Genomic DNA, 21,611 nt, shown 5'->3' with positions numbered 1-21,611 from the left:
GTAGTTTCCAGTTTGTAATGATGTTCCCTCTGAAGATAGCCCATAAAAACCGAAACATGTAAGGGAGATAAGTTTTAACGTAGTAATAACTTCTATGTCACATTGGACGCAGTGGTTTGTATTTATTACATTTATTTACTTGTGGTTTACTTAATGATGCTGACAGGAGCTCAGACTATATAATCATCGAATGACTGCATGAATATGAATGGGAAATGATGTGGAAGGACGTGGTCATGGCCTAATTTAAGGCACTGTTCAGGCATTTGTCTTCATGAACTGCATAATATCACAAATAACCCCAGCCAGGATAGTCAACCCAGTCCAGACTGGATTAGTATCAGTTAGAAGCACTATCACTACTGTTAACTTGTGCAGACAAATTTAGTAAAATTACTCATGTTTCACTAAAATCAACATGCAGGCCCCCAGAAAGCAGAAGGCCTAAGGAAGTTGCTTAGATATGTAGCTGCCTGTAATAGTAGAGGATGAGTAATGGAATTGAAATCACATTGAAGTATGGTGTTACTGATATTGCTGGTCTTTATCCACAGATTGCAATGAAATTATCAGTTTCTGAAAGGAATACACATGGGATAAAATTATTTTAACCCTTATGATAAAAGAATGGCAAGAATTGTGGAGAGCAGAGAAACCTTTAGCCTAATTTGGACTCTGAGCCATGGTGAAGGCCTGAAGTTTTCCACATCCCCAAAGTACAAACGTTGGCAGAGGTGAAATAAAAAATTTGCATAGGAAAATGTGTACTGAGTTATGACCTCCTGAATGGCAGTCCAATTCTTTATCTGTAGACCACCAGGTCATCTGTGATTGGATTGTAGATAGAAAGCAAGAAAGGATGAGAACCACGAGGAAAGCCTAACTAGAAGAATCCAGCAGTTCAGTAATTACAGCAAATTAGATGAGATCTGCTGCTTGAAGATTATTTAGAGGTCTCCATTTCGTTTTTGTCCTAAACTGAAATGAATAAATTTAATGGTGTCATGCTGAGTTTTGTTAAGCTAGGACACATGTTTGGTCATATAATTTTTGCTTTGCTTTTGTGAAACAGCTTTTCTCAGGATATTGTAATTTCAAACACTCATCCCTTTCATCATAACTGTTAAGAATTCCATAGTACATACTTCAGATATTGAGGATGCAGTTGGAATCTATGATGGAATTCATAAATTTCCATCACAGTGTTATGAGTTGCATGCATGGCATTAATGAATGGTGTAATTTCTAAAGACTTGATATATCTCTCTCTTCCCTCTTCTGACAGTATATTCTATTCTTAAATTACATTTTTTTAAGAGCCAAGTTTTGAATCATACTTCTACCTGTTAAATTTTAACATGTAAGATGTTCTTGGTAGAATGTTCACATCATACAAAAGATCTCGTTTGAATACCTACTTATTGTCGTTTGACTTAAGATGGAATTTTCAGAACTATGCTATCATAAATTCTGTTTGAATTAGACACATGTATGTGGGAACGCTAAGAGAATACATAAACAGATCAAAATCCCACTTATACTACAGCTTCTTTAAAACTAACACCATATTTCTAGTTTCTACTGCAGCACAACAGTAATCATTATAATAGGGAGACAGTAAATAGGCATTAGTGGACTAGGAGGAACATATTTGCAGAATTGAGAATTTTTTTCTCCAGTCATTATAAGATTCTTACAAGAGAAAATTATTCAGTGTAATTATATTCTCTGTGCAAAACAGTTGAATTATTAATAACAGCCCACAATCAGAATAAAACATGACTAAACCACTGTTTGTTTAAGAAATTATAGAATATATTTTGAAATCATAAATTCTGTTACTGGTTGTTGTTACTTGCTTGAAAACCAATTTGATAAGCAATAATTTAACAAGATGAATTTTTCTGTAAATGAAGACCATGATATTAATAATATTCTGGTTGTTAATTTAAAACTTTTGAAGCTTCTTGGGCTATGGCAGGGTAACATATCTGCTTTAAAATTCTCATGGGCCATAAAACTGTTCATCAGTTACAGATGGGCACTACTCATTATTCTGTATCTTCACACTGCAACAGAATACTTAGATATTGTGTTCACATGGGGAGACCTAGAAAATCTAGCTGCAACTGGCAGTGTAACTTTAATTTATACTGCATGCGTAATGAAACAGACAGTATTCCTCTTATATGAGAAACGTCTTAAAGATTTGGTTCAGAGACTGCGAAGTGGTTATTTGGCCACATCATTGAGATGGACTGAAGACCACTATAAAATCTTGCAAAAGGCTGACTGCCGTGCGCAAGCTGCCAGTTGGAGATACTATTACCTTTGTATTGGCACTCTTATCTCATTTTTCACCAGATCTATTCTCGTTTCATATGGATCAGCTCTTGGACTTGAAATACTCAACCAAGGGAACCAGACAGTAAAAACATTAGTATTTAAAGCATGGTTTCCATTTGACATACAACAACCAGGAAATTTTGAAATAGCTTTTTGTTTCCAAATTATATCCTGTATTATGGGGCCAGCTGTCAATGCAGGGATGGACACTTTACTTGTAAGTGTAATCATAAATTGCTGTGGTGAATTCAAGGTACTGAAATATTCTCTGAGAACAATCAGAGAGCGAGCAGAATATTTACTGGCATCAGAGAAGCTTCATAAGATGGAGAGTTTCAGTGCAAGCGAGGCTTTAGAATGTGAGAATTCAAGAAGAGAACAGCCTGGGTTTTCAACAGGTGAGCCTTGCACTTGAAGCTTATATATAAGCGAGGCTGTAACTGAGACAGAAAGATCTATAGTGGTGCCACAGGATGTATCCCAGAGCTGGGACAGCACCCTGGAAATAATTTTGAAGACAGTATTATCAGACATGCCGGTCATGGTAGCCGAGTGGTCTAAGGCGTGCACTGTCTTCGCTCGCTCGGAAGCCGGGTTCGTGGGTTCGAATCTCACTCAGGGCATTGATGTTTGTGTGCGTTTTTCTGTGTTTGTGTATAGGTAGCGGCCTTGCGACGAGCAGATCACCCGCCCAAGGAGCCCTACTGTATGTCTAAGATCTAGAATAACCGAAGTGAATGGAGAAGTTCATAGAGGTAGGCCTAGGGCCACTGGGGCTGTAGTGCCAAGGAAAAAAAAATTATCAGACATACACAAGGATGACAAAAATTAATGAAATGTTTGTTCTTGTTATTGTCATACTCAAAAGGAAAAATTTCAATTCAGTAATATGATATTTATGTAAATTGTTGGTAAGGGAATTATAAAAAGTATTTTTATGTGAGATTTTATGTAGAATGACAATACAACAACTTTTGAGTTTCTTTAATTTGTGAAGTCCAGTGTTTTAGAAGCTATCTTTGTCTTCCCCATCAGGGCTTTGTTATCACCTATTTATGGGGACAGGGACAGTCTCTGAAATATCAGACACTGGCTCCACATCAACAAGTCTAATGGTCAAAGAGCACATTATTTTATACTGTAACAGCAAAATCTTAAAATTGTACATTACATGTACAGGTGAAATATTACTCTTTTAAAACCAAGTGCTTTTTCAGTTTTCATTTTCTTTAGGACCTGATTATGTAGTTATTTATTTATTTTTATTATCATTCATTGATCCATTCAGATACATAACAATTGGATATAGAAATTGTCAGTAGATTTCATTGATATATTACATAAGATTGTCTTAACATAAGATAAATAATAATTAAAATATATATAAGAAACTAATGAATACAAACTAAAATACAAAGCTATAATTATTGGTATACCCAAAAATCAAATTAATTATTCCTATCAAGATACTCTTCAACAGAATAAAAAGAGTTTTCTACAAGATTCTTTCTCAACTTATGTTTAAATTTATTAATGTCATGTGCAACTTGCTTGATATTGAGAGGTAAAAAAAAAAAGTAAAGGTAACAGGGCATAGAGGTCCATAGGGTTGTGAAATGTTAAGGTTCCGATACTGAGGGATAGAGAGTTAAATAATGTAATACCAGAATAATATACTCCTTTTTGAACTTTAGCTAGACATACTAAAGGAATATGAAAGTACAATTTTTGTCGGATATTAATTTTATGCAATTTTAAATAGTTTTCTAACAGCCGAATCAATTACAAATACTTTTTTTTTTCTGTTGTATATGAGTCTAATAACATGATTTCTGATAACCTAAATATTTTCAGGAACCCTCGTGAATAATTTATAATCACGAATATTCAAAAGGGGTGATTGTGACATCTCTTTCATTTTAACACCATATAAAGATATTAATTTTGTTTATTAAAAAACATTTTCAAATATGCTAATAATAATTAAAAAGAAAGAGTTTCATAGATATATAAAAATACTTGTGTTAAATAGGGTACTAGCCCTCAGAAAACACATTGTCAGCTTATTAGAAAAAGCTGAGAATCCACTATCCACAAAGGCTAACTGAATGGCTAAGGTATATGGAAACTATGGCATGGGCTTGCAAAAACATTAGGTTTCAGTCAATAATACATTTCATACAGAATAACTACTTACAGGAAAAGTAACACTTGATTAATTTTCTATGTTCTTTCAGCAAACTTTAGAGAAAGTGTAACAACTTGCAAGGGTCAAAACGAAAATATAAAAGAAGCTCACTACTTGCAAGAGGATCTGGATTCAAAGTCAGACAAATGCTTACTGGAATGCATTCATCATCACCAATATATTTTAGAGTAAGTGATCGAATCCTTTGGCATATCCTGTTCCCAACTTTAAAATGTTAATAAATAATTATTTTAATACACTTCGACAAAAATGTATCACAGTTGAAACACAGAAGATATTGAGATACTTCAATACTAATTTATTGAGATTGGCCCTTGTTATGCATAAAAGGTGTCGGGAAACACTGCTGTGAGATTCTACATGCCGAGGAACGAAGAGGAGAGAGAGCATATCTTGTGACCATCGACACCGGAGCATCCGTGACCTTCCCCAGGCTGGACATCACCGATTGCCTGAGACTGCCCGAGAAAGACCCGCCCATGTGGTGAGCCCTGCAGACTGCATAAGGGGAGACCCTCCCTTCTTGAAGGAAGGTTTTGTAGAACTTACTTTGGAGTGGCGCCCACTAACATCTTGGATGTTCGTCGGCAATATCACCTATGAGTTCATTCTTGGACTCGATGTTATGCACGTCCAGTATACATTTGATGATCTGAAGCTCCATGTGCTGGGACTGGGCGAATATGAATTGTCATTGCGGTGCCCTGGGGCGCGACCACATTCATCCCTCTTTAGGAAGAGAAGCAGCAAAGTGGCAGTGACTCCATTTGGTAGGGTCGCGGCGGTGCGGCTGGAAGGACACTTGGAGGCGGTGGATAGCCTGCAGGGAAGGGTTTCAGGGCCGTCCATGAAGCTGAAGTAAGAACGCCATCAAGGAAGGTGCCTGTAACCACAACTGGAGACCGTCGGACGAAGAAACACATTGAAGAGGGCGTGCCTACAAAAGACTGTGGCGCTCGAGCAGTCCTAAGGAGGGAGCAGCTGGGGAACAGCAGCGCGAGACCGAACCACGAAGAATGAATATTGTACGCCGTCGTAACAGGAAGCACAAGCGTTGGGGCCTACACGCCTATGATGTATCTTTCGCGAGGAAGATCACAGATGTCGCAAACACGCCCACGTCTCTCTCTCTCTCTCTCGAAGGGATAGCGATACACCCGTAGGCTATTCTGAACGATCAGCCTTAGGGAGGGAGCAATGTGACATGACGGCGAAAAGCTTGATGGGCAGTTGATAGGCAACACCACGATAAACACGTTATCAGCAATGAATCAACACGCAACAATAGAGAGACTGTTGGTAGCGATGTTTTGTATCCGGTCCATGTTGAGGTTATATATCGATTATAGGCCTCTTGTCCACTAGGAGTAAAAGTTTTGCGAAGCTGATTTTTAAGAACAATCCAAAAATATATTTAGGAAAGAAATTTACAAATGCAAGTCAATTTGGCTTTCGAGCAGAACACAGCACGACACTTCAGTGTATGAGGCTGGCAGATCACGTCTCCCTAGAGTTCAGCAATAATATTTCGACGGCTGGGGTATTACTTGTTATCGAGAATGACTTTGACACAACATGACACTATGGCCTGCTATCTATATTATCAAAATTAAAATTTGCGACAAATCTCATTAAGGTAATTGCTTCCTTTCTCACTAACAGAAAGTTCGTTTTTTTGGAAGAAGGAAAATTTCTACGCCAAGAGAAATAGCGGCACAAGTACCTCAAGGTTCCGTCCTTGCCACGATATTATACAGCCTATATATAAACGATGCTCCTGCGGCACCTGGAACTCGTCTTGATCTGTTTGCTGACGATACCCATATCTATGAGACAGAGAAACAAGAACGTCGAGTTCTCTGTAATTTGCAACGCGGCCTCACTGCAGTGAAGTAATGGTGTGAGCACTGGAACAGAAAGATTAATGAAAGGAATTCTCAGGAAATCTATTTCTCCGTAAGACGTAGTGTCTCTGAGGAACTACTACAACTGAACGGACGGGGCATTCCCTTTGTAAATAATGTAACGTATCTCTGTGTTCCCTTCGAGGGGAAGATTGAATGGAGACTCAGCATCAAAAGGATTACAGTCAAGGCCTCGCGCATGTACCTGAGGATCTATATCCTGTTCGAAAGTGATAATTTAAGTTCAAAAATTAAATTTACGCTTTACAAAGCTATGATTAGGTAGTATGCGGCGGACACTGACTTCATGAAAGTGCAGCGCCTGCAAAAGAGAGCACTCCGCGCTCTTGAAAGCTGATAAAAGTAGTCCTAAACCACGTAAATCCAAATGTACAATACATGTTGGACAAGGAGAAGCTATGCATGGGAAGTGTAAGGAGCTTAAATTTGGCGATCAGGTGACTAACTGCAATTTCGGAGTGGTTAAACAAGTTAACGCTTAACCTGCTGCACAAGCCTTCATTGACAGAAAAACTCTGTATACCATGTATAAATTTTACTTGTTATAGTGCAGTGACAGAGCATGTATTGTATACATACAGTACAAATGCACTTAGCAGGACGCTGCTTGAATTCTGGTACACTCGTGCGAAATAACGGTGCAATAAATATGGCGTCTACTCAGAAAGACAAACCCCCTCCTCTCGTCGAAAAGGATTCCCCATTCGCAAATAAATAAACGGTCTTGGAACAAACATAAATTAGGCCGTCCGTCCCGACGGGCAGCGAAAGAGGAACGGCTGCGCTGGCAGAGAACTNGGGTGGGGGGGGGGGGGGGGGGTGCGTGCGTGCTTGTGTTGAGAGAAGAGTCACTTTGTGAGTAAGTGCTCGCTCGAGTCACCCTCACTAGGGGAAGTGACAAGTAGTAGCCAGATCCATCCTGTTGTCGAAGAGGAGGCCTCATTTCAAAACGTGTGTACGACGCGGAAGAAAAGAATGAAATCATGGTCATAGGTCCCGACGGAACTAAAACTAAGATTGACCTTGATTGCGAGGACCATCAACAATTTACCCAACTGACCGACCGACCGACCAACTAGTAGAGTGGCACTACTCTCAAGAGTCTAATGGAGTAAAATACAGTCATTAGTTCCGCAGGACTCGGAGCCAAGAATGGCTCTGCTGGCGAGGCCCAGCAGCAGTTTAGTCAGTCGGAGGTCGGAGATAAGTAGTCTTGAGTTGCATTGTTAGCAGCTTCTGCCTAGCAACAGTTCGCAGGAAATAAAAGACTCTCTATATGCTGTGATCTGCGGAGTATGTAAATCGTCGATGCTTATAATAATTTCTAGTTATTGGATATAAGGTTTCAATAAATCCAATTATAATTCCAGTCCCCGTGCCTAGCTATCGAATATGTGCAAAAACTGGAAACTATTGGTAAAAGAAATTGCTTTATTCCCATGAATATATAGAAGAATAGTAATATAGGTGTTCTTACTGTAGTTAATGTTATATAATGTCTGTACTTAATACAGTGTTGTTAAGTTATTAACGTAATGAATCGTGAAATAAACATGTTTTATCGTTTTAAAACAGACTGGTGGAAAATATGGAGAACCTGCTGAATCCTGTACTGTTTTTCCAGTTCTTTGGCAGTACATGCACAATATGCCTCATCCTCTTCTACTTGGCTCTGGTAAGAAATAAGGCACAATTCATAGTCACATATGTCATATAAGCCGGTCACGGTAGCCGGGCGGTCTAAGGCATGTACTGTCTTCGCTCGCTTGGAAACCGGGATCGTGGGTTCGAATCCCACTCAGGGAATGAATGTTTAGTCTGTGTGTGTGCGCGCTTTTCTGTGTTTGTGTACAGGTAGAGGCCTTGCAACGAGCTGATCACCCGCCCAAGGAGTCCTACCGAATGTGTAAGATCTAGAAAAACCGAAGTGAACGGAGAAGTTCATGGAGGTAGGCCTAGGCCCACGGGGGCTGTAGTGCCAAGGAGAAAGAAAAGTCATATAAACCTAATACTCGTGAGAATAATGAACAAATAAACCCAGGTGTGAAATTTTCTTGTTATTAAGAAACGGACAACTGAAGAATCTACGTGTAAATAATACTTAGTGCCTTTCATGCTTAGGGAAACCCCACTCAACCCTTCCTACAATTTGGGGGGAAAGCTAAGGTATCATTTATCATTACTAGGATATGAAGGGAGGAATGATAATAAGATGGACAAATAAAAGGGCAACAAAAAGAGTATGGAAGAAAGGAAGAGAGGAAATGAAGGGCTAGAGGAATGGAAGAACATGAATGAGTGAGCAGTTTTAACATGAAGGAGAAGAAAGAACAAAAGTGTAGAGAATGACAATAGGACTGATGAGTAACAAGGATGTGAAAGCAACGAGGAGGAAAAGAGGGAAGGAGTTAAACAGATGAATTGAAGGAAGAAACAAATTATTTTGTTGCTCTTCCGTTACAGGCGAAGTCGTGCAACATCATTGCTGGCTCATGGGGCTCAATTGTACACTCATCTGTGTTCTGCGGCCTCTCTGATATCATATTCCACTCCCTCTGTTCCTTAACATGCCACTCCCACAAACCTCCTTCTAACCAATCTTCTCCCTTCTTTCTGGTTGTGACTGTAAATTGTCTTGATGAGAGGTTCTATAGATCTTTCTCTCCTTTGAGCCAACAGTGACAGCAGAAGCAAATTCTCTTTCATGTTTGCCTTAATTTTTATATAGCACAATCTATAGAGTGAACCAGGATCTCTGCGACAAACTCTGAGGAGCGATTGATCTCGCTGGAAGTGTCATATTTTTGTCAATCAATCCGTGTTCTCTAACGAGGTCGTTTATGAGCAACGCGACATCGAAGAGAAGACAGGTCTTAGGCAACATTTACAATTATGAAATGAATCATTCATTTATTTCTTCAAGTACCTTTGCGGACAGTTTACAGATGGTGTTCAAAGCGTTTACCCTGAAACTGATTACATTCATTACACAATCATAGCAGTGACAGTCGGACCCTCGAACATTTGAGGTCCGTGTTGAATTTGTTCAAAAGTAGTTCGTCTCTGGTGTCAGCTGGGGTGACGTACACTACATTCTTTACATGCGTTAAGTCGGGTGATCGCGTTGGCCACACGAATCAAAGACGTCCACTCTCGATGGACGACTGCGAATTATTGCTCGCGTAATCTACTACCTACACAGACGTAGTGCAGGAGGCGAGGAAAAGGCGTCATCACTTGGTGCAACATTGTAAACATAAACATAAACAGATTTGACGTATACTGGCTGTGTACACGTACCTACCTATACAACATTGAAACTGGGGCGTATAACTCCTAAACGACGCGTCGGAAGATATAGGTTGCGTGACAAGAAATGATCGTACCTGCGAGATTTATCGCTCCTCAGAGTACGTCGCAGAGATTCTCTCAGAATTCAGATCTGGGTTAGTGCCTTTTGGAGTGTCAATGAGGATGTGGTGGATCCTGTTGTGCACTGTGCAAGGGCATATGTGAAGTAATGTTGTCACAGTATGTGATGAATACGGACTGGATTTTAATGCGAATGCATATTTCTTTCTTGAAGCTAAAAGTATGCTCATTTGGATATATGTATGAATTCCTTCTTTTCTTAAATTTTAGGCATCGTTTGATGGTGCATATAAATTAATATCTTATTTGTTTTATAATAAGAATAATATTTTCGAAGATCTGACGAGCCGGGATAGCGCAGTCTGTATAGCGACTGGCTACGGGGCTGGACTACTAAAAGGTCGGAATTCGAGTCACGGTGGGGGAAAGAATTTTCACTCCCCATGTCGTCAAGACCGGCTCTGGGGCCCCCCAAGCCTTTTATCCAATTGGTACCGGGGGCTCTTTCTCCGAGGGTAAAGCGGCAGGGGTGTGAAACTGACCACTTACCTCCGACCAGTGCCGAGGTCAAGAAAACGTGGGTCTATACATCCATTCCCCCATACGCCTTCATGGCGTAGTGCTTAATTCGTTAAACACAGGGACAATTCTACTTTTTTTGACGATCCTTATATATGTTGCATATTTTCTTTTCAATATATTTATCATATATGTTTTTTAACTTTATGATAATTTTCAATCATCGTCGTGTGTATACAATTTTTCTTTTCCGTATTAGGATATGCTGTATATTTGACTCGAACAATTTCGTCATACAAATAGCAAGTTTAGTCTGGATTCATGTTTCTGATTCAATACCCAGGACGGGACTCCCCAAGACAGGAATTCCCGACCTCTCTACTCGTACCTTGTCTCATCCGCGTACCTTCGAAGTGGCTGCGAAGGGATTCGTCGGATGCGTGTTCACACGTAGCTGCTAGCAACGCAATACATATTATTCAACAGATAATGGACTTAATTTATTTATTTCCAAAGTCTCCATCACGTTCGCTACGCTTCTTCATTTGAAGTTGGGGTCATTTATATTAGTGGTGACAAGTCTGTGATTAGTTTGTTTAGCTTTCTGTAGTCATGCCGAAAGTGAAACTAAGTCATAAAACTAAATTACAGCAGTATCAGCGGGAGTTCGAAGGAGAGATGATAACTATTCTTTGCTGCCGAGCTTTTGAGGAAAAAAGTTGTGAAAAACGCTTTCAGGTGCTTCAGCATTTGAACACTAATATACTCGTACACAAAGAGAATAAAAAGAAACAAAACTCCGTGGCTTAAGTCCGCGAGCGAACTANGCTCTTTCTCCGAGGGTAAAGCGGCAGGGGTGTGAAACTGACCACTTACCTCCGACCAGTGCCGAGGTCAAGAAAACGTGGGTCTATACATCCATTCCCCCGTACGCCTTCATGGCGTAGTGCTTAATTCGTTAAACACAGGGACAATTCTACTTTTTTTGACGATCCTTATATATGTTGCATATTTTCTTTTCAATATATTTATCATATATGTTTTTTAACTTTATGATAATTTTCAATCATCGTCGTGTGTATACAATTTTTCTTTTCCGTATTAGGATATGCTGTATATTTGACTCGAACAATTTCGTCATACAAATAGCAAGTTTAGTCTGGATTCATGTTTCTGATTCAATACCCAGGACGGGACTCCCCAAGACAGGAATTCCCGACCTCTCTACTCGTACCTTGTCTCATCCGCGTACCTTCGAAGTGGCTGCGAAGGGATTCGTCGGATGCGTGTTCACACGTAGCTGCTAGCAACGCAATACATATTATTCAACAGATAATGGACTTAATTTATTTATTTCCAAAGTCTCCATCACGTTCGCTACGCTTCTTCATTTGAAGTTGGGGGTCATTTATATTAGTGGTGACAAGTCTGTGATTAGTTTGTTTAGCTTTCTGTAGTCATGCCGAAAGTGAAACTAAGTCATAAAACTAAATTACAGCAGTATCAGCGGGAGTTCGAAGGAGAGATGATAACTATTCTTTGCTGCCGAGATTTTGAAAAAAAAAGTTGTGAAAAACGCTTTCAGGTGCTTCAGCATTTGAACACTAATATACTCGTACACAAAGAGAATAAAAAGAAACAAAACTCCGTGGCTTAAGTCCGCGAGCGAACTATACCACTCAGCCTCGTGAGGATAATTGAGGAGCTATTTCAAGGAAATAGCGGCTCCGGTCTAGAAACCCGAAATAAAACGCCGTGGGGATTCGTTGCGCTGACCACGCGACACCCTCTCTCCGCTAAAGTTGGCACTAACTTCGCCAACAAGTGGCGGTCGCTCGGTCGGTCAGTCGCACAAAGAGAATATTAAAATTAAATCCACGAAAAGTGCTACTGCTCAATATTACTTAGTGAATTTTCCAATAATAACTGATGCCGCAAATTATATGCTCAAAGCCGAAACTTCTCTTAAAGTTATATTTCCAAACATGGCTCATTTGACTTGCCTTCCCCATGGGTTGCACCGTGTTGCAGAAACAATTCCTGCAAATTTTCCGCTAGTTGACAAGTTTGTGTCTTCTACAAAGAAGGTATATGTTAATACATATAATACAGTAGCGAAATTTACAGAGTACTTTTATTGAACTTGACACGTTCACGGCTCTGCGCTCAACAGCGACGGGCGCACCGCAAGCAAAATTTACCGATGTCTCGGCATGCCGATCACATTTAGAATGAAGGAAAGTTCTTACCTTTGTTCACAGATCACAAGAGGTGTTGAAAATGCTGTGCTTATACACGTAGAACTTCCTCGTACCGGCGAAGAGGTTTTTATTTACCTTCTGAAGATGCTCTGCAGGGATATTTGAAATTTCCTTACAAATGTTTTCTTTCAGTTTTTCCGTTTGGGGGTTACTGCTGTAAACTTTGTCCTTCAAGCAACCCCAGAAGAAACAATCACAAGGATTAAGATCAGGTGAACGTGCTCGCCAAATATCACTGCCGATGATTCTCTCACCGAATACACTGGACAGAGTCTGCGTAGATATACGTGCAGTATTGGCAGTAGCTGAGCCTTGCTGAAACCAGCCATAGAGTCTTTCTTATTCTGTTAACTCTGAAAAGAACTACCCGAGAATATCCCGTACATATCTTTCACAATTAATTATTTCGTTAAGAATCACAGGTCCAACAATGCTTCTTGCACTTAAAGCACATCAGACAGCAACTTTCACTTAATGAAGCGGGGTTTATGTGTTAGATGTGGATTATGTGAACTCCAGTAGTGATTAGTTTGCGTATTTATGTATTCCTGCAAGTGAAATTATGCTTCATCAGAAAAGAATGTCAATTGCAGATCAATCTCACCTTCGACGGCAGACTACAGAAACCAACTGCAAAAACGTACCCTGCTAGCTGAATCTCGCGGCTGCAAGGCATGGATTACTGTTGTATTATAGGGTCTAAGCTTCAGCGATTTTGTTGCACTAGACTTTGACACTCCAGTCACTTGACCTAGACGTTTTAATGACTTTCTAGTTAAAATGTCTAAGTCTGGCCCCTATGTCATCTAAACTTCTCCTCAGTAAACACCCGACGCTTGTGTTTTGTTTTCTTGTCTATTAAGAGTTCCGTTGTTTTAAGTTTATCCACCAAATTATGAATTGCTTGTCTGCTGGGAACTCTTTCATCACGAAATTTTCGCCAACACTTTCCAGCAGATCCGTATTTCACGTAGGTGTCACGCAGAAATACGCGTTGCTCTAAAGCATAGTGAACCATGTCGTGGCACACTGCTGACTGGCTGTTACCTGGGAATACTCGTAAATGGCTCGAGGCGCTGATAACTACTGCCTACTCCTCACAAATCATAAACTCCCATAAATTAACCGCACTGCACACTATGTAACATAATACTATGTAGAGGTCTACAAGTAATTATTTTCCTTCATTCCAAATGTTATCGGCCCCCAAACATGCTGCGACATTAGCAAAAATCGCGTGCGATTCGCGGCCGGCGATGAACTGGTAACGGTGAAGCGCAGAGCCGTGAACTCTTCTAGTTACTATAAATATACCCTGTATCTTCATCTCGTTGCTGTGGCCACAAATGTTACAACATCCACATTCAGAATCCACGTAATTACTACAAGAATTGCCGCACTGTACTACAATAGCCGAATCATCCCCGTCTATTGCAATACCTGTAGATGCTGCAGCTGCTGCATGACATTCACGGGGATTCACTGGACATGCGAACTCATGTTTTTAGAGAGTTTCAGTAGGGGAAAATGAAGAAAACTACATAATGAAATGTTTCAGTATTTGTACCTTGCACCTAATACTGTTAGAATAATTAAATCAAGAAGCATAATATTGGTGATATGTGTAACTTTTATGAGGATAATCTAAAATGCTTACAAAACATCCATGTTGGGGGAGCAAGTTGTGAGAATGTGAACTAATTCCAATACCTAAAGATCTTATCCAATCACAGGTTTTGATATAACCTGAGAAGTATGTAATATGCCAGCCAGACAGATTGACATGAATTACTTATATTCATTTGTTTAAAGACCCAGCTCCATGTGGAGTTACGTTTTAATTCCTTTGTTATCTGATTATTTTATAACACTCATCTCCGGCTAATGCAGAGGTCAAGAAAATGTAGATGTATACATCCACTCCCACATACGCCTTTGTGGCATAGTGCTTAATTGATTGAGCATAGGAACAACTTTGCCTTAACCTTTACCTTATCTGTATAAGTTAGTAACAAATAGCTATTCAGGAAACAATCACCTTGTGGTGAAAATTTAACCTAGAAGCACTTTGTCACAGCATTAATACTCAGTTCAGGTTGTAGTTTTACTGAATTAACATGTTTATATCTAGCATCGTTTAAATCCAAAAGCTGCTATAATGTACCTGTATATATTAATTATATTTTGCAGAATCTGGATAGTGATGGAGTTATGGACCAGCTAAGTTTCTGCGGGCTCTTGGCTGTTGCTCTATCACAACTTTTGCTTTTTTGCTGGTATGGAAATGATCTCACCTATGAGGTAATAGAATTCAGTGTCTCTCTCATATGTTATACAGCCAGGAGGTTCTGATCTTTAGAAACTAAGCGGATTGCAGTAACAACATAAAAATACAACGAATAGAAACGCAATAAAATTTATAACAAATGATTTTCCATAATATCCATTCAAGACTGGATGTTGTGATAAATGTATAGAAGGATCGATGAACACGGAATTCCTTCATATCTTAAAAGTCTGTGATGATGTTTTACGTAATATTATTAACTATTATTAATATTATTAATGTAATATAATTATTGAGTATTTGGACCTTACCCATCATCATGTTTCTATTTAAACACAATCTTTCGGAGACTGGATTTTTTGTCACCATCTTCAGGTAAAAGCCTATTTGCAGAGGTAGGGCTAGCTTTATCGATGGAACCCAATAGAGTAGGCTTTTACGTGTGGACGGAGAGAGAATATAGTCTCTGAAACGCTTTGTTTTACATAAAAAACAGGAGTATGCATAATGTCCAAAAGTGCAATAATTATAGAAAATTCCATGGGTTATAAATTTATAGCTACCCAGTTGGTTTCTGAATTAAGTTGGGTATCTTTTGCAGTTAGATCTGTGTTACATACCGGCAACACTGATACTCTCTCAAATCAACTCATTTTGCCTACTCTCACTGCATAGGAAATTATTGAATAAGTTTCTGGAGTATCTCATGCAACAGCAGAAAGATATTTATGAGTATATTACAAGAGAAAATCGTGGGAAAGTTTAGTGGTCCATTTAAGAGAGCAGAGATTTTGCTTCCATTTGAACACATATTTTCATTAATGAACTTCATTGTAAATAATCAAGAATATGTTCAGACTAATTCAGTTATAAAAAGGTAAAAAAAAAAAAAGTAAAACTATCCCTGTAACAGGCCGTGAACGCCTATAGGTTTGTGAGAGGTCGAAGTTCCCACATTTTCTAGGCAATCGTCTCACAGAGGGTGGTGAGGTTGTCAGTTTTACGCGCCGGCCGCCTTCCCCCCTTCCCCCCAGAAAGATTCTTGGTACTCATTTCTGTTAGAGGCTGAGTCAAACCCAGGACCATAATGCGGCTGGAAGGATTAAGTTAATTGAAAAATCCAGTGACCTCATCGAAACTCGAACCCGCTACCTTCCACCTTGTAGCATAGTGCCTCAGCCACCTATGCTGCCAAATGTCCCTCCAATCCAGTCATATACAGTGTTAATGCCAGGAACCAGCACCACCTTCCTAGAGCAATTTCTAAACTGTCATGTTTTCAGAAGCCTACATATTATGGAAGCATAAAAAATGTTCAACAATCTAGCATGTAGTCTTAAAGGTCTAATGAACTATAACGAACAATTTGAAATAGAGCTAAAAAGATATTGCGATACACGCTCATTCTATTCTGTTGATGAATTCCTGTTATCTAAAAATGACTCAAAATCTGCTCAAAGTTATGTATACATATCATAAATGGACATATTGGTGTATATGTGTGGATCTATTTGAATCATCTGAATGCCTTATATGACCACTCTGTGTTTTTCATATTCTGTATTTTTTATTTTTTATGTGAAGACAGGTTGTGCAAAGAAATAGAACATGTATTCGATAAATTCCCTAAATACCACACAAAAATTTGTTAGGAGATTTCTATGCCAAAGTATGCAGGGAAGGCATTTTGAAACAAACATTTGGGAATGCTTAGTCCATGTAACATTCCACATTTTAATAAAGATCTTCGATAATTTTGTAAAAAAAAAAAAAAATATATATATATATATCTACTAGAACGAAATATGAGGATGATGATGATGATGATGATGTCATTTTTGGTGTTGGTAGTAGATTATGGTGTTACAAATTATTGATTGTGTAATGGTAATGATCTGTGTACACCACATCAAAATATGGAATGTGGATCTCACATTTAAATCTGTCCTTAGTTTGCATATTTCTGTCCACATGTTTGATTTAGGCAAATTGTGAAGGGAAAAGAACGCTACATATAAACTGATTTGGATACCTGTACAGTCTGATAGTAACTATTGCACTTACTTACAGAGTGACAGCCTGACAAAGGCTATATATGACACCCCCTGGATTGATGCCTCGATGTATTTCAGAAAGAATATGAGGATCATGATATCACGTTCCATGAAGCCATCATATCTCACAGGTGGCAAGCTGTATATTATGTCACTGGAGACATATAGGGCGGTAAGGTCATTCTAAAATTATTTATTATTTAAAAAATGCTATGAATATAACATTTTCAAAATGCCTGAGACAGTATTTACAGTTGACAGTGCCCTTTGCTGACAAATGTGTCACCTGACCAAGGCAAAGAAGTTATTTTCTATTTTTTCTGTACTTCATGTCTGTCTGTCTCTCCCTTCCTTTTATTTACATGATGGGAACTAATAATCTCCATTGCTTATAGATTGTTAGTATATTTCTTGTTTTCAGTTTAGTTTTTTGACCCATCTATTGCATTAAATTAAATACAGCATTATAATTACCATCAGCATTTGATTCATATAATATTGCTGACAATAAGCACTGGAGACTTCAGTGATACATTTCATTTCAAATGTGTGATACTGCAACATGTATCATTATTTCGGAAAAGTGATTTTCTCACTAGTACTTTGTCATACACTACTGCACTCTCCCCTTCCTGCACCTTGCACTGAACCAACTTGTAAGCCATAGCACTTCAGCTTCTAGTTTCTTTCATATGGATCACACACATCCACTTGACTCTGCTTCTTAGTTCACATTGAGGCTAGCAATGTCAAAATTCACAATTACATTTTTTATGGGCAAAGTTAACCTAGTAGCTTCTAGTTGGTTCTCTGCTGTCTTCATCAATGTGGTCTTGGTGGCTCTCAAAGAATTAAAAAACTGAGGGATCTAGAAGTATCAAGGGAGGTGCACATCTCATACAACCCTGTTCCTTCCCCAAGGCTACTTGTCCCTAGTAACTACTAGATATGGAGCCAATTTGTCAGGTATACCACCACCATCTTCGACCTCGGATGACACTGGACCCTGCAGATGACATCGTTTGCCTGGGTGATCACTTTGTAAGGGCCCTCTCAAGAATTCAGGGACTTAAGCTACTTCCTTCATGTCCAGTTTGGGGCTGTACAACCAGACAAGTTCTCCTTACTGGAATCCATTAGAAATTGCTAGTTTCTGGTAGCACACCTTCATCCTGTTATTGTCGATCCTGTCGAATAGCACCTTATTGTTATTGTGATGTATTCCGGACTAGGTTTCGGGTTCGAGGACCTCAGTGAGCTATGCAGGTGTCATGCTGTTGTCTCCAACTCTTGATGTCGCTCCTTGCATGCAGCGAGGGCTTCTGCCATTGGGTTTTTGTCCAGGGTTTGGTTAACGCCCAGATGGCCTCCAGGAGATCAGCAGTTGAGCTCTCCAAGTACTCCCTTCACCTTGATCCAAGGTAGAACTATTTTGGCTGTCTTGTAACATCTGTCTGCCGACTCCCAATTATGCTTAAATACTGCCCCCTTCACCACTACGGAGTTCCACTGTGTCATGTAACTGCTGTGAATGGAACTGCGGTCTCCAGTATCTTTCCACTTAGGACGCAGTTCAGCCCCAAATTCCCGTTCAGTCGGTCTGATGTCGACGTCATCCAGTCACTTTCTCCTTAGGGCGTCACGATCCTAGCCACTTCCAGCAGCCTGATCATCGTTAAAATTTCTGGATCTGAGCTCAGGCCTTGACGTAGTGTCTTTTAGAGTGTTCATCTCCATTGGTGCGCTTCTGCCCTTTCCTATGTTCAGACATCGTAACAGGTATCTCTCATCAAAGCTGAACCACAGTCTTGCCCCCGTACACTCTTTGGTGGGCATTCTTCAGTCTTGGTCCCACTAGTCTATTCACCGCCTCCAGGAGATCCTCCAGCCGCGCAGTCATGACTCTCCCAAATTGAGTTGGCATTACTTCGTTACTGGGCATCTTACGAAGAAATAAAAGTAGTCGTGTCCCAGGACACTGTAATGACACTTCTTCGCCCGGTCCCAGGACTCGATATTTCAAATCCACCGCCACGTCGCAAGCTCGTAGGACATACAGTCCCAGGGTGAATTCAGATGATATTTGCAATGAACATCCAAATTCACAGCGCATTCCGTCCCAGCGTCAGCTCCACTTATTCTTCATTCAGGTCAGGGACAGTCTGCAGACAGAGGACTATGATGTCCGCGCCTTCCTCATGCCATCCATTATTCGTTTCTCTAATGCCAGTTGGTTTAATCTCAGACAATCCTTCTCTTCACGTCTCTGTCGGCAGTCTTTTCTGAGATGCCCAATATCACCACATTACCAGCATACGTATCGTCCAGTCCTACGGCTCTTGGTAGCAGACAACTGTGATCTCATGTGTTCTCCAATGCTTATCTTTTTCAGACGTGCTGGTGATTCGAAACCACCTGCTTCAGGACCTAGTTAAGGGCTTCTCTGTGGGACCTCTGACCTCCAATGTGGAGGTGCCACTTCACATCCTGGTCCTTCACCCCACCGACTAATGCATAGGCCACCTTCCTCTTGATAATATCCTCAGGTAGCTCGACAAGGAAGCAGTAGGCCAACTGTTCGAAAGACTCTGCGAATTCTTTTAGCGAGTTGACGCTCAGCTGACTTCTGGCTTTAAGTTTTAACTCGTAGGACTCCACCAACTCGTAATATCATAATGGCCCTTCAGCGACTTGACTGTATTCTCAAATGTCGTCGTGGCTGGAACACTGGGTAGGATATCGGCAGCTTGTCCCACAGATTGGCGAGTAGATGCCTATTCTTACGGGCTGCTCAACCGTTGTGATAAATCACAGCCTGAAACTCTCCGCGAAACATTGTCCAAGATGAACCGTCAAACTTCAGCGGGTTCACAATGGCAGTTCCTGTCTCTGTGCTCGCGCCTCCTCTGTGTGCCGTTTGGGCTTCTACGGCCTCCAATTGCATCTTAAACTTCAGGCGTATGGCTTCCAGGCCACATTTATTCGCCTGTGTCGCATCCAGTCACTTCTATTACGAATAATGTTACCTTCGGCTCCCTACTTAACTCGGTGAAGATCCTGATCCTACTATTTAACTACTGCCATGACACCATTGAAATGCCTGTTTAGCGTATGTTCTATTGTGTCTTCCACCCATCCGCTTAACTCCACTTCTACGTTTGCATGAGGCAGACGCCGTAGAACTCCGAAAGTATATTTTTATAGGCGAATTCAGAAGTTTCTCGTTGGTTCCCAGCCGTCTTCGACGATCGTCATGGACAGGAGGGTTCTCAAATAATTCAGAAGCTGATGGAATGGAATCAGACTGGATGTGTAGAAGTCTCTAACCGCAACTTGATAGTCAGCGGAACACAGTCGCAGTGTTCAAATTTTTACCTCAGATTCTGTTTGACTGTTCTGAGAGAATATAACTGATGCAATATCAGATTTTTGTATTGAAACCAATTAAACCGAGGTCAAATAGGTATTAAAACCCGTGACGTATTCCACACCTTCTGTTCATATGTCTAATATTTTGTAGAATAATGAAGGTAACTTAGATTAATAATTATGCGATATGAGAAGTGTTAAACAGCGGTTTTATTTTTCAGATAATTGGAGCATCATTTTCATATTTCACAGTACTGCGTAATATAAACAATGCATAAACGCAGAAAACAACGTACCTCCAGTGTGTTACACGATCTTCGTATCAACTTTACTAGCAACACTACCCAATGAGCATTGCATTTAAAGTTGATATTCACTATGTAGACATTTAATACAAAATGGGGCTGTTGCTTAGGAATCTATAAGTTAGGAAACTTATGTTGACAGAGCTTTCAATTGTAAGTTGTGAACAAAAATTGCAAGGTTGAATAAAGATACTTATCTAAGCAAATATTGCATTCGAGTTCACCGTACTTCAGCTGCCCTAAACACTCATGAATATGTGCATGACGCGGTTTAAAACAGCCCAGTTCATTTTTTGTTGGTGCAGATGGAACACTTATACTTCTTTATGGAGACTGCTGAGAAACATTTCCTGATATGAATAAAATGACATGGATTTCTCACCGCTCACTTCTTTGGGTTCTGTTTAGTAATCTGTAGAGCTGAGTTCCTATCCCGGGTCTTATACGGGTCTGGCTCGGGCAGGGCAGGAAGAACCTTTCTGCTTCAATCACACACACACCTCTTTAGACCGTTGCCCTTATTGGTCATTTAATCCCTTCCAGCATACTGAATATAACTGAATTTATTAATACACTTATTTTGCACTTTACTTATACTACTTTACGGAAGGGACATAGTTGTAAAATTTGTGCCCGACTTTGCCGAAAGTTGTGTCAATACTCCTTGAGGTGGAATCCCTCTCTCTGAATCCTGAGGTCCACGAACCCCAGACTCCAAGAGAAATCCACTCCTCCACTTCTGCCATTGGTTAAGTTTTCAAACTAGGAGGTTCCCTAAATTTTGAATTCCCAATCATGTTGCTCTGCTATGTGATTCTGGCAGATGCTGACCTGCGCTAAGGTTGACAGCCCCTTGATGCATTACGGTCAGGGTGTGAGGCTCCGGCCATCCCACTTCTAAGTTATCGCTGTCCCAAGCTGTCAGCTCTCATTTTCTCAAACCTTTCCGACTTTGCTGAAACTG

At 40.1% G+C, this 21,611-nt stretch overlaps 1 protein-coding gene across 1 annotated transcript; it reads left to right on the top strand.

Moving 5' to 3' along the window:
- The first annotated feature begins 1,698 nt into the window (after positions 1 to 1,698).
- LOC117282663 (odorant receptor Or2-like) lies at positions 1,699 to 20,825 on the top strand. Its single transcript, XM_033753224.1, has 7 exons — positions 1,699 to 1,715; positions 2,600 to 2,744; positions 4,584 to 4,722; positions 8,056 to 8,155; positions 14,823 to 14,933; positions 16,990 to 17,145; positions 20,564 to 20,825. Exons 2-7 carry the CDS (start codon positions 2,672 to 2,674, stop codon positions 20,618 to 20,620), a joined length of 636 nt encoding a protein of 211 aa, XP_033609115.1. The 5' UTR covers positions 1,699 to 1,715; positions 2,600 to 2,671; the 3' UTR covers positions 20,621 to 20,825.
- The last annotated feature ends 786 nt before the right edge of the window (positions 20,826 to 21,611 follow it).

Source organism: Cryptotermes secundus, unplaced genomic scaffold (genome assembly GCF_002891405.2).
Source record: "Cryptotermes secundus unplaced genomic scaffold, Csec_1.0 scaffold685, whole genome shotgun sequence".
NCBI classification, from domain to species: Eukaryota; Metazoa; Arthropoda; class Insecta; order Blattodea; family Kalotermitidae; genus Cryptotermes; species Cryptotermes secundus.
Note: the sequence above shows the minus strand (reverse complement) of the source record. Positions and strands in the feature narration are given on the sequence as shown.

Bases quoted from the DNA above. Each gene is read 5' to 3' on its own strand.
- LOC117282663 (XM_033753224.1), top strand. From the start codon at position 2,672: ATGGAGAGTTTCAGTGCAAGCGAGGCTTTAGAATGTGAGAATTCAAGA. The intron at 4,723-8,055 runs GTAAGTGATCGA...GTTTTAAAACAG, and splicing joins CATCACCAATATATTTTAGA to ACTGGTGGAAAATATGGAGA. The intron at 17,146-20,563 runs GTAAGGTCATTC...TTTATTTTTCAG, and splicing joins CACTGGAGACATATAGGGCG to ATAATTGGAGCATCATTTTC.